General features: G+C 41.4%; 1 protein-coding gene across 2 annotated transcripts in view; it reads right to left on the bottom strand.

Moving 5' to 3' along the window:
- lpgat1 (lysophosphatidylglycerol acyltransferase 1) overlaps positions 1 to 13,614 on the bottom strand; it is a 65,137-nt gene that overhangs the window by 23,024 nt on the left and 28,499 nt on the right. For both annotated transcript variants that reach the window (XR_003274601.1, XM_026193997.1), the window contains exon 5: positions 6,464 to 6,743. Coding sequence is in view for 1 of the 2 variants with exons in the window: in XM_026193997.1 (XP_026049782.1) it covers positions 6,464 to 6,743 (280 nt within the window). In the remaining variant the exon portion in view is untranslated. The remainder of the gene's footprint in view (positions 1 to 6,463; positions 6,744 to 13,614) is intronic.

A 13,614-nucleotide genomic window follows, 5' to 3' on the forward strand; every position in this document is an offset into this window, starting at 1 on the left:
ACTGCAGAGCTGAAGAAGTAACCTGTGTCAAAGTTGATGTTTGAGTTTTTGGCATTTTGAATGTTGAGCTTTTAATTGTCTGCATTCTGGTGAACTTTTTTTTATTATTATTATTATTATTATTATTATTATTATTATTATTATTATTATTATTATTATTATTATTAATAATAAATTTTCTTTTAAAGCGCCTTTCAAAGCACTCAAGGAAACTGTACACAGCAGAATAATAAAAGCAACATAAAAGAAAGCCGTTTACACAATCATAAAAGCATAAGACATAAAACAAATGCTCCCCATGGTGGCAAGATGGGGAGAGGGGACAGAGAGAGAAAGAGAAGAAGATCTCAGACACCGAGATGGGATGGAGGTATGGAGGGGAGAGATGATGAATAGTCTTAAATGTGAACAACAGTATTTTGAAATTGATGTGATATTTGACCAGGAGCCAATGAAGCTGCTGCAGGACAGGCGTGATGTGATGGATAGAAGGGGTCCTGGTGATAATACGAGCAGCAGAGTTCTGGACGCGTTGGAGCTTGTGGATGGATTTTTGAGTAAGACCAAAAAGAAGAGAGTTGCAGTAGTCGATCCGGGAAGTAACAAGGCTGTGAACAGGCAGTGGCATGTGGGGTGAGAAAAGGACGAAGATGATGCACCGCATTATGGTGTAAAGTCACTATTAATGTAAAGTGAGATGTGATGAAGCAAGGCTTGGGTACTGCTTTCAAATATTTATTGAAACAACTGTCTAATTATATACATGTCATCCACACGGAGTCGAGAAACATTCTGTTGTGTTTGTTAAGTAACCTTTTTTTAAATGTGAAGGTGTCACCTATTCATGTTGGTAATTAATTTAATTTATCAACCCCTAATCTGCAGACATCAGTGACCTGCAGGGAACCTGTAAACTGAGGAGGATATATATGCGGGCCCATCAGTGGGGGTTACTGGATTTCTTCTGGGCAGCTGGGACAATATAACTGATTACAAAGGTTGTCTACACTTCTATGAATCTAGATAAGAGACGAGTGCGTAGAAAGCTGTTTCTATAGTTTCAACACCAGACAGAAGACAGAAAGAAGCAGCTGAGGAGCAAGTCGACTGATTCATACCAATATTAGTGACTTGACAGGCATCCTTGGTATTAATGGAAATAGCTAACGTCAGTTATCCCTGTGTGGGTAACTGGATCCCTTCTCTATCAGTCTCCCGTGAATGGCTGGTCAAAGAATGGGGCCCTGAGCCAAAGTATTGTTGGCACCCTATATGCTGTGGCACACAATAGTGTAACAGCACCGGCCACGGTAATTTAAAATGACAACAGATAGGCCCCATCCTTTGGTAAACAATTTGAGGAAGGAAACACTGTCTCTCTTTGAGGCCACTCCTCAGGCCAAATTGCTGCACTTTAAGCCTACAACTGTCTGTCTATCCTACTGACTGAAAAGTGGATTTAACCACTTTTGGTGTTATCGAACATGTTGACTTTTGGGTGATTAGGAGCTCCCTAATGACCCACCCTAAATGACTCACAATGGCGAACTTTGTTTCCTGGCAACTGTAAATACAGTTTTATGACACACACCTTACTGGTCCAAGGGACAGCCCTTTCCACAGAGCTGTGCTAATCTTTGTGTTTGCACCGAGTGGCATTTTCAGCCCGGGTGACATTGCATGGCTGCATCAAATCCCATTTTCTCCAAGTGGCCCGGTTGTTTCCGAGTGAGTCAGCGAGCTCTGGGTACCTCTGCAGAGCATCAGTGAGGGTCAGAGGGAGACAGAACTGTGTCTTTCATCAGACAGCCACACACACATACACAAATGAAGAGCACAGGGTAGTGAGGGACACAACGCTCCTTTGGGCATGTGTATTTTCTTGCCCTATGTTTTAATGCCATTAGCTAGATTTAAGTGGAAGGACAAGCCCTGCTGCAACAACCAGCTTCCCCTCCTCCTGAGCTGCTGGAACGGAGGAAAGGACATAACACGAACGAGGATATGAACTGGATGTACAGCAAGGTCAAATTATAATGCACGATTACACATGAATAAGACTGACGTGCCTAAAATGCTTAAAAAACGTTCGTAATAGTTTGCCTTGATGGAGATTATAAACACAAAAACCTCTGCACACACCTACGTTTGTTAACGCAGTAAATATTTTGAACTTAATCAGACCGGTGCATTAAAAAAATGCACATTTAGCACCGTCAGTATGTAAATAAAGCTGCTGTACTCATTTAAATTTTACAGTGGCCAATCAAGAGACACCTCATCTTCAGTCTGAGTGTCTGTCCTGCAGAGGAGTAATCAGACAGCATCTTGCTGTTAGTGCTGAGGCTGTAGGACACAGAGCTGCGCTAGCAAACTTGAGGAAGGCTAAAGTCTGGGCCACATTCTCAATAATGCTGGCTCAAAGTCCCTCCAATTTGCTATTAACACCAAACCCCCGTAAATGGATTCTGAACGAAAGCCAAGAAGAGTCCGCTGGGTCGACACTGAGTGTGCAGCGTACACAGGCATTGGGGGGGGGGGGGGGGGACTCGTTGAAGCTTTACATTTATCGCTGTTTTAATGCCTTCTTTTTGCTGAGGACTGCTCCAAGCAGCAGATTTACTGAGTTATCTGGATAAATTTGCTGAGTAAAAAACAAAACATGTATTCCAATATTAGTCCACAGAGCAGATTTAAGTGGGTCCTCCTGAAATAGGGCCCAAATTGAGAAAGGATTGGTAAGACTAGATTTCATGAATTATAAATATAATAATAATAAATACATACATAAATAAATCATTTAATTTATCCTCATATTTCTTGGTCATGTGTTAAGGAAACGTTGGGAGAATATGTATTTAATTATAAGAGTTTATTATGGGTACATGTTAGAGGATTGATCCCTGAGGGCAGTATGAAGTTGCGTCTTGGACTGATTGAGGTGGAATTGGTAGTAAAAACATTACAGGAGAGAGACAAGACCCTCAACAAATCAAAAAAGGAAATCTATGGGAGAAGTCAGCAGTAGCAAAGATGACACCTGTCACACCCCTCACCCCAAAGAGCCCATCAACAACTGAACAGGAAATGTGAGCAAATCGTGTAGTTGCATTGATGCAAGTCCACACTAGAGTTTTACAACAATTTCTGCATGTAGTTGCAGGCATGTTTCCCTCCCTGTTATTGTAATGATGATCCACTGTTTCTTGGTTATACTTGAGCAATAGCACAGCCTCCACTGGAAGCTGGTGGGAGGAGCCTAATTGATACATTCAGTATCGATTCATTTATGGGTTGTTTTTTTTTTAAGCAAAATTGCTGTATAGAAAAACTGACAGGTCAGACATTGCAGTGCTTTGTCCCAGCAAACCAAATATGGCTTCTTTCTTTTAGAAGTACTTTGATGGCAGTAAGAAGTTACCTGCACATCTGGAAAAACTGGAACCTCCTAGATTTGTACAATGGGTGGACACTGTAGTGGTGGTATCTGTAATGATCAAACTAATATCTTAACTGTAATATGAAAGATATTTCTTCTAGAAAAGATAGACAAATTCATTTCCTGCACTCCAAAAATGTCACACAGTCACACTGTGATCTGCATATATCCATAGGTACAAAAAGGTAGGTGAGTGACACATTAAAGGAAAACTTAAAGGCCACTGAAAGTAACCGGATTAAACTTATCATGGAAGCCACAGCAGGAAGGAGCCACTAGGGGGGGGAACAGGATTCAACAGCATGACGGTTTCACTCCCTTCTCAACTAAAAATTATTTCTCAACATAAAAGTTAATAACATTACAACAGTAAAGATGACCAGAGGCGTAGTTTATGGTGGAGCTGCAGTGTGTCCATACAGAAACAATGGACCCAGATCATGTTTTTCTACAATATACGATGCTTGTTAAATGTAGTTCAAAAATTTGCAAGTAAAAGACAACAAGAGTTAAATATTAAACCCATCTAACTTCCCTGCTTATCCAATTTCGAAGGTTCAAAAAGCTTAAATATGAAGAAAAGTGATTTTTTTCAGCTGCTCCCATCCACAAAGCAAAAACACAAACTGTATATGCACACAAACTACTTGTTTAGTTTGCTGTGACCCTTAAATCTGCAGCAGCCCACAGCAGCCATCCCATGTTCACGTCATGATACCCACAGCTAGCATAGGTTAAAAACTGCACAGCATTTACTCTGCTACATTTATTTTACAGATTTAGTTACCAATTAGAAATACACATTTATAGTATTCACATCAAAGTAATAATAAACTACTGTGGCTGTAATTGTGGTCCCAACAGCAGGTGGATCAGCATATTTATCACATTTTTAAAACAAATAAATAAATAAATAAATAACAGACACAAAGCTCCCAGCAATTTGTCTCTCCTGCTGGTATCAATTTAGGAACTTTCACCTGACATGTGAAAGTTCAACTCTTTATATAGGGTCACTCCATCTGAATTTAACCAAGCCTTCTGCTAAACCGTCTCTGATATGCATAAAAATTTCATGATGCAAAGTCTGAACAATGCTGTGAAATTGTAGCTTCATATACGAATCCTTTAACATTTTTTTTTTTTTACTGTTATTGTGTTTTGTTAAACTGTCTTTTGATCCACTTTCAAATATTGCATCCGATTTTTGGGATAGATGTTCCACAAATTGCTTGATTTGAGATGAAATGACCATACGTGCTATAATACTCCAGGTCAGCTTACCCAGCAGTATGTAAAACAATCAACATTAGCTTATTGTGACCCATAGGAGCCACTACGAAAACAGAATAAAGTTACGCTTGACAAATAAAATGTTACAAATTTTAACAAAGTTAAAAATAAATAAATAAATTTTCACCCTCAAAGCTTGTTAATTGCTGCATTATCATCCTCTTCATTGGCTGTATTTAGGGCTGGTCTCTAGACAGAAAAATTACTCCCCTGCAAATCACGGCTGGGGTTTTCAGGGATACTGATGCAATTTCTGGCACCTCTGTGCGTGTCAGTCCTTTCCTTCACTGGTGGTTAGAGCTGGGCGATATATCGAGTTTTTAAAAAAATATCGATATATTTTTATACGAGATATAAGATGTGACAATATCTTTTATATCGATATAGTCTATGTTACATTATAACTATATAGCCGCAAGTTTGCCTCTCTTTCGTCCACTTTTGTCTTGACGCAACGTTACTCGGCCTCGCCTCTCCTTCACTGAACACAACTCCCCCTCCTCCCCCATCGCTTCACCTGCAGGAAGCGACAAGATGGACACGGTAAATCTCCGTTAACGAGTTACTGCGCATCAACCCGTGCGTGGGGCTGGACGGCGTCAACGTGTTAGCTAGCTAACCACGCTAACGAGCTAACCACGCTAACGCCATGCAGCCCAGAGGTGCTGCACGGACTAAAATCCTTTCATTTTCTCAAAAGTTGACAGCGCGCCTTATGTATGAATTCTGGTTGTGCTTGATGGCTGCGAACCGATTTTATGTGGAACACGGCGCTCAGCAATCTGTCAAAAATGTTTGAGTACGACTTTGGTAAGCTACGGAGCTGCACCGCTTGATGGATTGTCAGAGCATTACGGCTACCGAGGAGCCTCACGGAGTGATACGTACTGTGCTTCAACGTAATATTACCTTACTGTGTATAAGGACCATAAATGGCACCTGTTAAGAGACGTGGTTACGAAGAGGATTTCAAACTCCAGGCTGTCAGTCACACAGTAGAAGTTGGGAACAGAGCAGCTGTGAAATCTGTCTTTGTTATTATGCTCATTGTCTTTTAGTTTACATTGTGACTGCACAATTGTGAGCTTTTTGTTATGCACAAAAACAACATTGTTTTCTTTTATTTATGGAGCATTATTATTTAATAAATGCTCATAATTTATTTTTGAGTAAATTTTATGTACATCTGCTCTATGTTAAGAAAAGTGCCTGTGTGACATCTGGGACACAGCTTTGACTAAGAACTCTATTTTTGTTCTTACTTTATGGCTTTAAAAAAATAAATAAATAAAAAAAAAAATCGATATCTTATATCGCCGTCTAGGTAAAAAATATCGAGATATGAATTTTGGGTCATATCGCCCAGCCCTACTGGTGGTCTTTACCACCAGTCGTCTACAGTTTAAAGGACAGAGACGTGCAGAGGTAATGATCTAAGGTTTCATATTTGAGGCATGATTTATCCCAGCTTTTCTACCAAAAAAAAAAAATCAAATAACTACAGTAAACGGGAGAGAGTTCACAGAAACCAAGAAAAAAGAAAAAAAAAAAAAAAGGGAGAAACAACTTTATCCAGACTCTGCTTTTTAAACCCCAGAAAACTTCCTGAGATAAAATCCAGCACTTTCAAAGAACACCTTCAGCCTTGGCACCAAGTCTAAACTAACAGTTTCTATATCAGTTTGTCTCACTTTAAACCAAAGGCTTTTCCCATGTGTGTGTTTTAGTTACCTGTCGTGTTCAGCATGCTGGTGTCACCGCCCACACTGCCGTTCTCCTGCTGGGCTCCCAGAGTTTTCAGTATGACGTGGCTGGCCCCGAGACGAGGCAACGTGACGTGGGTCAGATGGGGGAGCGAGTGCTTCTTGGCGAACAACTGGCTCGTTTCCCGCCTCTTGCGAAGAAAGCCGCCCTCAGGAAACAGCACTATCCACTTCCTGTCACGGCTGTGGTAGTATTTATCTAGGTGCTCTTTCAGGTAAACCAGCTGCTTGTCTCGGTGAGCTTTACCCTGAAGAAACACAGAAAATAAGCATTTATTTTCAAAAGAGGTTTCAGGTCTATTTTTCAACCTAAAAATTCAACTTAAAATGGGCTGACCGCATTTAAAATAAGCAGTTCTCTTCACTAGTTGCCCCAAGGATACAAAAAAATTTGGGGCTACACCCTAAGTTCTTTAGCTTTAGCTCTGCTTTCAATACGATACTCCCGGACAGACTAATAGATAAACTGCTGGAAATTGGACTTCCTTCCACCACCTGCCGCTGGATCAGAGACTTCCTCTCAGACCGTGTACAGAGAGTTAGAGTGGGGCCTCATCTTTCCTCAGCCCTCAGCCTCAACACCGGCTCTCCACAAGGCTGTGTACTGAGTCCCCTGCTGTACACTCTGTACACACATGACTGTGTTAGTTCCCACCCAGACAACACAGTCATCAAGTTTGCAGATGATACCACTGTGGTGGGGCTCATCTCAGGGGGAGATGAGACTGCATACAGAGCTGAAGTTCAGAGGCTGTCAGATTGGTGTGCAGACAACAACCTGGACCTCAATACCACCAAAACAAAAGAACTGGTAGTTGACTTCAGAAGGAGGAAGTCCGAGCTGCAGCCTGTCAGCATCAACGGGGAGTGCGTGGAAAGGGTCTCCAGTTTCAAGTTTCTGGGTGTGCACATAGACACAGACCTCCAATGGAGCTCTAACACCTCTGCGGTTTTAAAGAAAGCCCAACAGCGTCTCCACTTTCTGAGAATCCTCAGAAAAATGGACCTGAAGAAGGAGCTGCTGACCGTCTTCTACCGCTGCTCCATTGAAAGTGTGCTGACATATTGCATCGGTGTGTGGTTCTCCAGCTGCACCACAGCACACAGAAAGGCACTCCAGAGGGTCATCAACATGGCCCAAAAAAATAATTGGACATCCTCTTCCCTCCCTGAAGGACCTGTACAGTACTCGCTGTCTCAAGAGGGCACGCAGCATCCTACGGGACTGCACACACCCAGGACACGGGGTGTTTAAGCTGCTGCCGTCTGGCAGGAGGTTCAGGCTGCTGAGGTCCCGAACAAATAGACTCAAGGACAGCTTTTACAACAGGGCAATAGCCCTGATCAATGTAAATAGCTGACCTGACTGGCTACCTACCTGGACTTTTTAGGGGGAGGTAACAATGTTTAAAACGATAACAATAATATTTATATTTATAACAAGGTGCAATAATAATTAATGTGCAATAATAACAGTGTGCAATACACATACACTTATTCTTCTTTTTTATACTAAGTTAATATACTGTGTTGTGTTGTTTGTTACGTTGTGATGTGTCATATCGTGTCGTGTTGTGTTATATGTAGTGCCGACGTAGGACAGTTTTTCCAATTTCATTGTACTACTGTACTATGTATGACTGTGCAATGACAATAAAGAGTTATCTTATCTTATCTTAAGTTCATTAACTTGATAAGATAGAAAGCATTTTCGACAGAGCAGAACCGACTAAGCAAATGAATTCAAACACACACAAATCACAAGTTAGGTGCAGTAACTCCCCGAGCCGCATTAACGGCACCACCGAAATGGATGCAAACATGATGGCCTTGACAACATTAAGAGCATTAGCAGGAACAGGATGAGGAGGACCGGGATTGATTTTTATGTTAGGCCTGGTCAAAGTTCATTTTAAATGCATTAGGACAGCAAGCTGCTCTCTGTGAGCACATGTGTTTAATTTAAGCAGCTGTGCCTACTACAACTGCTGCATCACAACAGCTACAGCCGAGTATTCGGCCAAGAAGGTCATTTCAAGATTTATTCTTAGCGGCAGCTACAAATGCTGATTTCCAGAGGTAGAAAGGCATTAGGAGACTCCACACATCACAAGCTCAAAAATGACCTTGATACCGTTGATGTAGTTTAACAGCAGCTACAAGAGCCACATGAAAATGAAGAGTATAGTCCACGATGTTGCTTTTAGAGTTACGGTGCAGTGGGCAAAGGGAATGATCTGCAAGCATACAGCAGCTTTCTCACAAAGCACTTACTCAGGTTTTTCCAATTTAAAGAGAAACACACGTGCAAGGTGCCGGTCTATTACTGGAACCAATCTTTGGTTAAATCTTGCCCAAGAACACTTTGGGATCAAACCTCTAACCCTGGGGTCCCCAACCCCTGGGCCTCGGACCGGTACCGGTCCGTGAGTCGTTTGGTACCAGGCCGCAAGAGTTGAGGCTCAGGTGTGAAATGTATGGTTTTCAGGGTTATTTTGTTATCGATTTTATCGTTAACTTGGTTCTCCTGGGTCTTTTCACGTGCCTTATGAATAAATCTTATTTTTTCGGTACCGGTACTAGTTTTATTTTGTTGTATATATCTGCGACACCTTAAAGGCCGGTCCGTGAAAATATTGTCGGGCATAAACCGGTCCGTGGCGCAAAAAAGGTTGGGGACCGCTGCTCTAACCCATTGACAAGTGGACAATGTGCTCAAAATAAAAGTTTTCAAAATATGGACCTGGACCTATATGGCCTAAATATGGACCTATTTTCGACCTGGATGGGTAAATATTGCAGCTAAAAGGTGAAGAACAAGAAATTGTTCATTGTACATTTTGTGACTTGACAGTGTAGGACCAGAAAGGTTCTGGTAGTATCAATGTGTCACATTATTGTTGTGCCATAACACTACAGTTGGCCAAGTTCCAATGTCAGGTAAACCATTCCTAGAGTTAAAAAGGGGCTGCTACTGACAGTCAGGGTTTCTGTGGAGAAGCGAGGATTTCCCCAGTAAGGCAGGGTTAGGAGAATTCATGTCTTGGTGCCATAATTTATGCCATTCTGGCAGCAGTAAATAAATACGTCTGTCAGTTGCTGTGCTATCTGGCATTTTTGCTTCAAGTTAAACTTGAAGATGTTCAGAGAAAGGCTGATGGGCTATTAAAAACACATTAACTTCAAGATACAGAAAATATTTTTTGCTTCTATGGATAATTACCCCTTCATAACTCTATAGGGGATTTATTTATTTTAATAATGCCAGAATTAGGGATACGACCATTTGGCACAAGTGTCCCAACTTCGATAGCATGAATTGTTGTTTGCTAGTTACTGAACTTGACCACCAAGTTTGTGCTGTTGGCTTCTACTGGAGCTTTTAATTTTAATCTTTTTGATTTCTTTAGCCTTTAGGACAGGACAGACTGTATGCACATGCACAGCAGATCAAATCACACCCAAGCTGCTGAAGCCTTTTGGCATTTTGATTTAATTTACTGACTAATAAAATGGCTCGCTGTGAGATACGGACTGCAGCCTGCCTAAATGTTTGTGCTTCAGTTCTGATGAATAAAGTTCTAGGATCTTGGTCATGTATGCACTGCACCTGTACAGTTTATGGAAGCTGCTTTTTAACAGAGATGATAGCATTTCCTGATAAACTAACACTACTTTCCTATTCAAGGTCACTTCTAGCTCCAAGAAACCAACATTGTGGTGGCAAAAATGCTAAAGTTGAGGCTTCAATTTATGGAGCTCAAATCCAATATGTGACCTCATGTTGGCTACATTCATATTTACAACACATTTCTCATCTCTCTATGCTTCTCTCCCCCTCCCTACTCTTCCTGTTAAAAGGGCATTCTTTGGTTTCCCTGTCACCAAGAGCGTTGCTCACAGGGGTCATAGGCTCATTCTCCCTATCTCTCTAATACGGTGTGTACCTTACAAAGCAACCTGAGATGGCTGGTGTTGTGAACTACTGCTAAATAAATAAAACTAAATTATTACAGGATAATATTACATTTAGATTTGTGGTTTGATGTGACTCAATATTCAGCAGCTGAATTTATAAATGAAACTAATGTACTCCACCTGTCTCAGCTTTGTTTTAGCTACCCTCCCACAGGCTTTAGTCAAGTATTTACTCACTTGCCAGTTTATCGGGTCCACTGAGATAAACTAAAGCAAACAATAGTGCAGCTCTAAATGACACCATCTTCATAAGGGTTAAAACTGGGTTAATTGAGGAGCCATTGCGCTAGACTAGATAAGTTCTTATTACCACCATACAGTTTATAGTCCAATATGGCCTAAAATTCATATCGCGATATAATTTGAAGCATGTGTGGTAGCGATAGATATCACAATATATTCTTTTCTTCTATATAACGTATTTTCCACACTATAAGGCACACTTAAAATCCTTTAATTTTCTCAAAAATCAAGAGTGTGCCTTATGTATGAATTCTGGTTGTGCTTACTGACCTCGAACCGATTTGGGCGTGCAGAAATCTGTTAAAAAATGTTTTAGTACAACTTTGGTAAGCTGCACTGTTTGATGGATTGTCAGAGCATTATGGCTGCCGTAGTGAGTTGCTTCGCGGAGTAATCCGTGTCCAAAACTCAGTCCTCTTCAGGTCCCAAAGTCAAACAAACACTAAGAGTTAAAAACGATCTAAATTCTTTCATCTTTAATTAAATCATCAGCGTTGCTGCTTTATCGGGTGTAACAATTAAGTTTAACATCCAGGCATCCATGAAAACATAATTTATTAAATTTAACGGAGTTAGAAGTTAACAGGAAGTTAGCTCGCTAGTTTACACCTAAACATTTCATACCATGTTCTGACAGAGATTTTTGAAACTAATTAAAACGTACAGCTCTGCTACCACTTCCAATATAAATGAAGACAGAAGACTAAACAGCAGTGGCGTTTGCAGGGTTACTGAAGTTGGACTACCTGGTATATAATGTTGTGCTACATGATTGCTAGCGACACAGCTATGTTAGCATAACATTAGCACAGTGAAGCTGGAGGATGAACGCCAACTCTTTTTCCACTCGATAAAAGTTAACGTGGGGGGTTCTGGTGGTCAGGGACAAATGCAATCACATAGCAGGATGCTATACACGGGCCAAACTTCAGTCAGGAGAACAACTGAGATTATGCATCCACAATACAAGGTTAGTTATTAATATACTGCAACAACACGGGACAAGAACAGCTGCAAGAGAATTCAACACTAATGAATCGATGTTACGGAAGTGGAGGAAGCACAGTTTTTGGCTTTCCCCATATTTCAAAAGTGCTTTATCTCTTTGCTGTGACTGTCGCCCACCATAATTTGCAGATGATAATGGTTTTAGCCGCTGTGATGCTTTCGACCAAGACAGGCGCAGCTTGATGACATCGTCAACATGCGCTATCGCGATAGAGCGATATAGTCAAAATCTCTATCGTTGGCCAAATTTATATCGTTTATATCGTATATCGTTTATATCGCTCACCCCTACTTTAAGGAATGGTGGATTGTGTTTTGCATAACAATGTCTGAGACACGTCTGGCAGCCTGGGTGGACAGCAGATGCTCAGGGTGGCCGGGGCAGCTGCTTGCTGCACTGTGTGGATGTGTGAAAGATTCTGAGGAAGGATGTCAAGAATGCACGCGCAGGAATGCCAGAGGGGACTTCAGAGAGAGACGAGGGCGGCAGAAATGACTGAGCCCGCTCAGACTTCCTACTACGGCCTGTCCAGCTGGCTGTTAGCAGGCTCGGGTTGCTTCACCCTCGGCACGGCTGATGTGAAATTCCACGGCAATGCATTTCCATGACCTAAAAAATTTAATTCCCTCTTGTCAGGGCATTTCTGCTCAGCTCAGAAAGTGCAACAACAGCATGATAAGCGTGAGGAGCGTGGGAGCCTTCTCATTCAACAAAACAAATGTGGATCAACACAGACAGCCCCTCAGCAGCGCTTCTGTTTAATATTAAGTCATGACCTCCGAGATTTTGTCCAGTTGGAAGCTAGTGCCGTTTAGGTTCACCGGCTTTATTTACTCAGTGAAGTTAAACGTGCTGATTTCTAACATCCAAGGCAACAAATGTTTATGTAACCCGATAAATGTTTATTACATCCTGTGTACTCTGGGACACAGGGGTACGATAGTCTGGGTGATGAATATGACTATATGGCTTCAATTTCATGACTGAATGCCTATCATGAAAAATCTGCTTTGTCTTTAGAAAAACCTTTTTAAAAGCTTATTTTTAGTCAGAAATAATGCAACTAAATAATACTATTGCAGATCACTACATTATGTTTCATGACTAATCTACATTCACTAGATGTACACCTCTTTTTATATTTGCGATTATTTTGTTGTCTTGCCCCTTCTTTGCTGTCGCTTGCCTCTCTGTGTGTACTTAAGCTTTTGCATTTGTGTAGCCCGTCCTCTCTCGTGGTTTTCATCATCGTGATATCAAGATGCTCACGTCCCATTTTTTGGTAAAACTTGGAAATTGCCACAATATAGATGTGCTGTGCTGTTGTAGTTGATATCTAATAGATGTCCCCTTGGTTTTGTGTAAGTGTATCACTGACACTAATGAGTTTAGCACAAATCTTGCCTAAAATTAACCTCTCAAACTTGCATGATATTCCAAGAATTCCCTGGCCAGTCAGAGCCCTGTAGGATGTGTGTGTAGTCCTGTCAGAGCTCTGCTTCAGCTGCCCCCACAACAAAAGAGCCCAGTCTGACCCAGAGGGGCTCAGCAGGCCTCCCACACCACTCTCTGCTGACATTTTCCCCTTCTCGGGACACCATGGCTGCAGGAAAGCCTGCTAACATATCTGCTGTCCAGCTGGAACAAGCAGATGGATAGCAGCTTCACTTGTGGACAGCGCAGAAATAACAGGCTTCTAGTAACTGGGGTTTAATGAGATGGGTTGCGACTTCAAAGCTCTGTGGTTTGAACTCTCAGAACTTCAGGGGAAGAAAACAAGGTGTTGACAAGTGTGGAAAAACAGACTTTTATCCTTTGGCAAAAAAGTGTTTCTGCAAGCTTTGAGGCTAATATGCCAATAAAAAAAAAAAAAAAAAAAAATAGGCTAA

Source organism: Astatotilapia calliptera, chromosome 15 (genome assembly GCF_900246225.1).
Source record: "Astatotilapia calliptera chromosome 15, fAstCal1.2, whole genome shotgun sequence".
In the NCBI taxonomy this organism is placed as follows: domain Eukaryota; kingdom Metazoa; phylum Chordata; class Actinopteri; order Cichliformes; family Cichlidae; genus Astatotilapia; species Astatotilapia calliptera.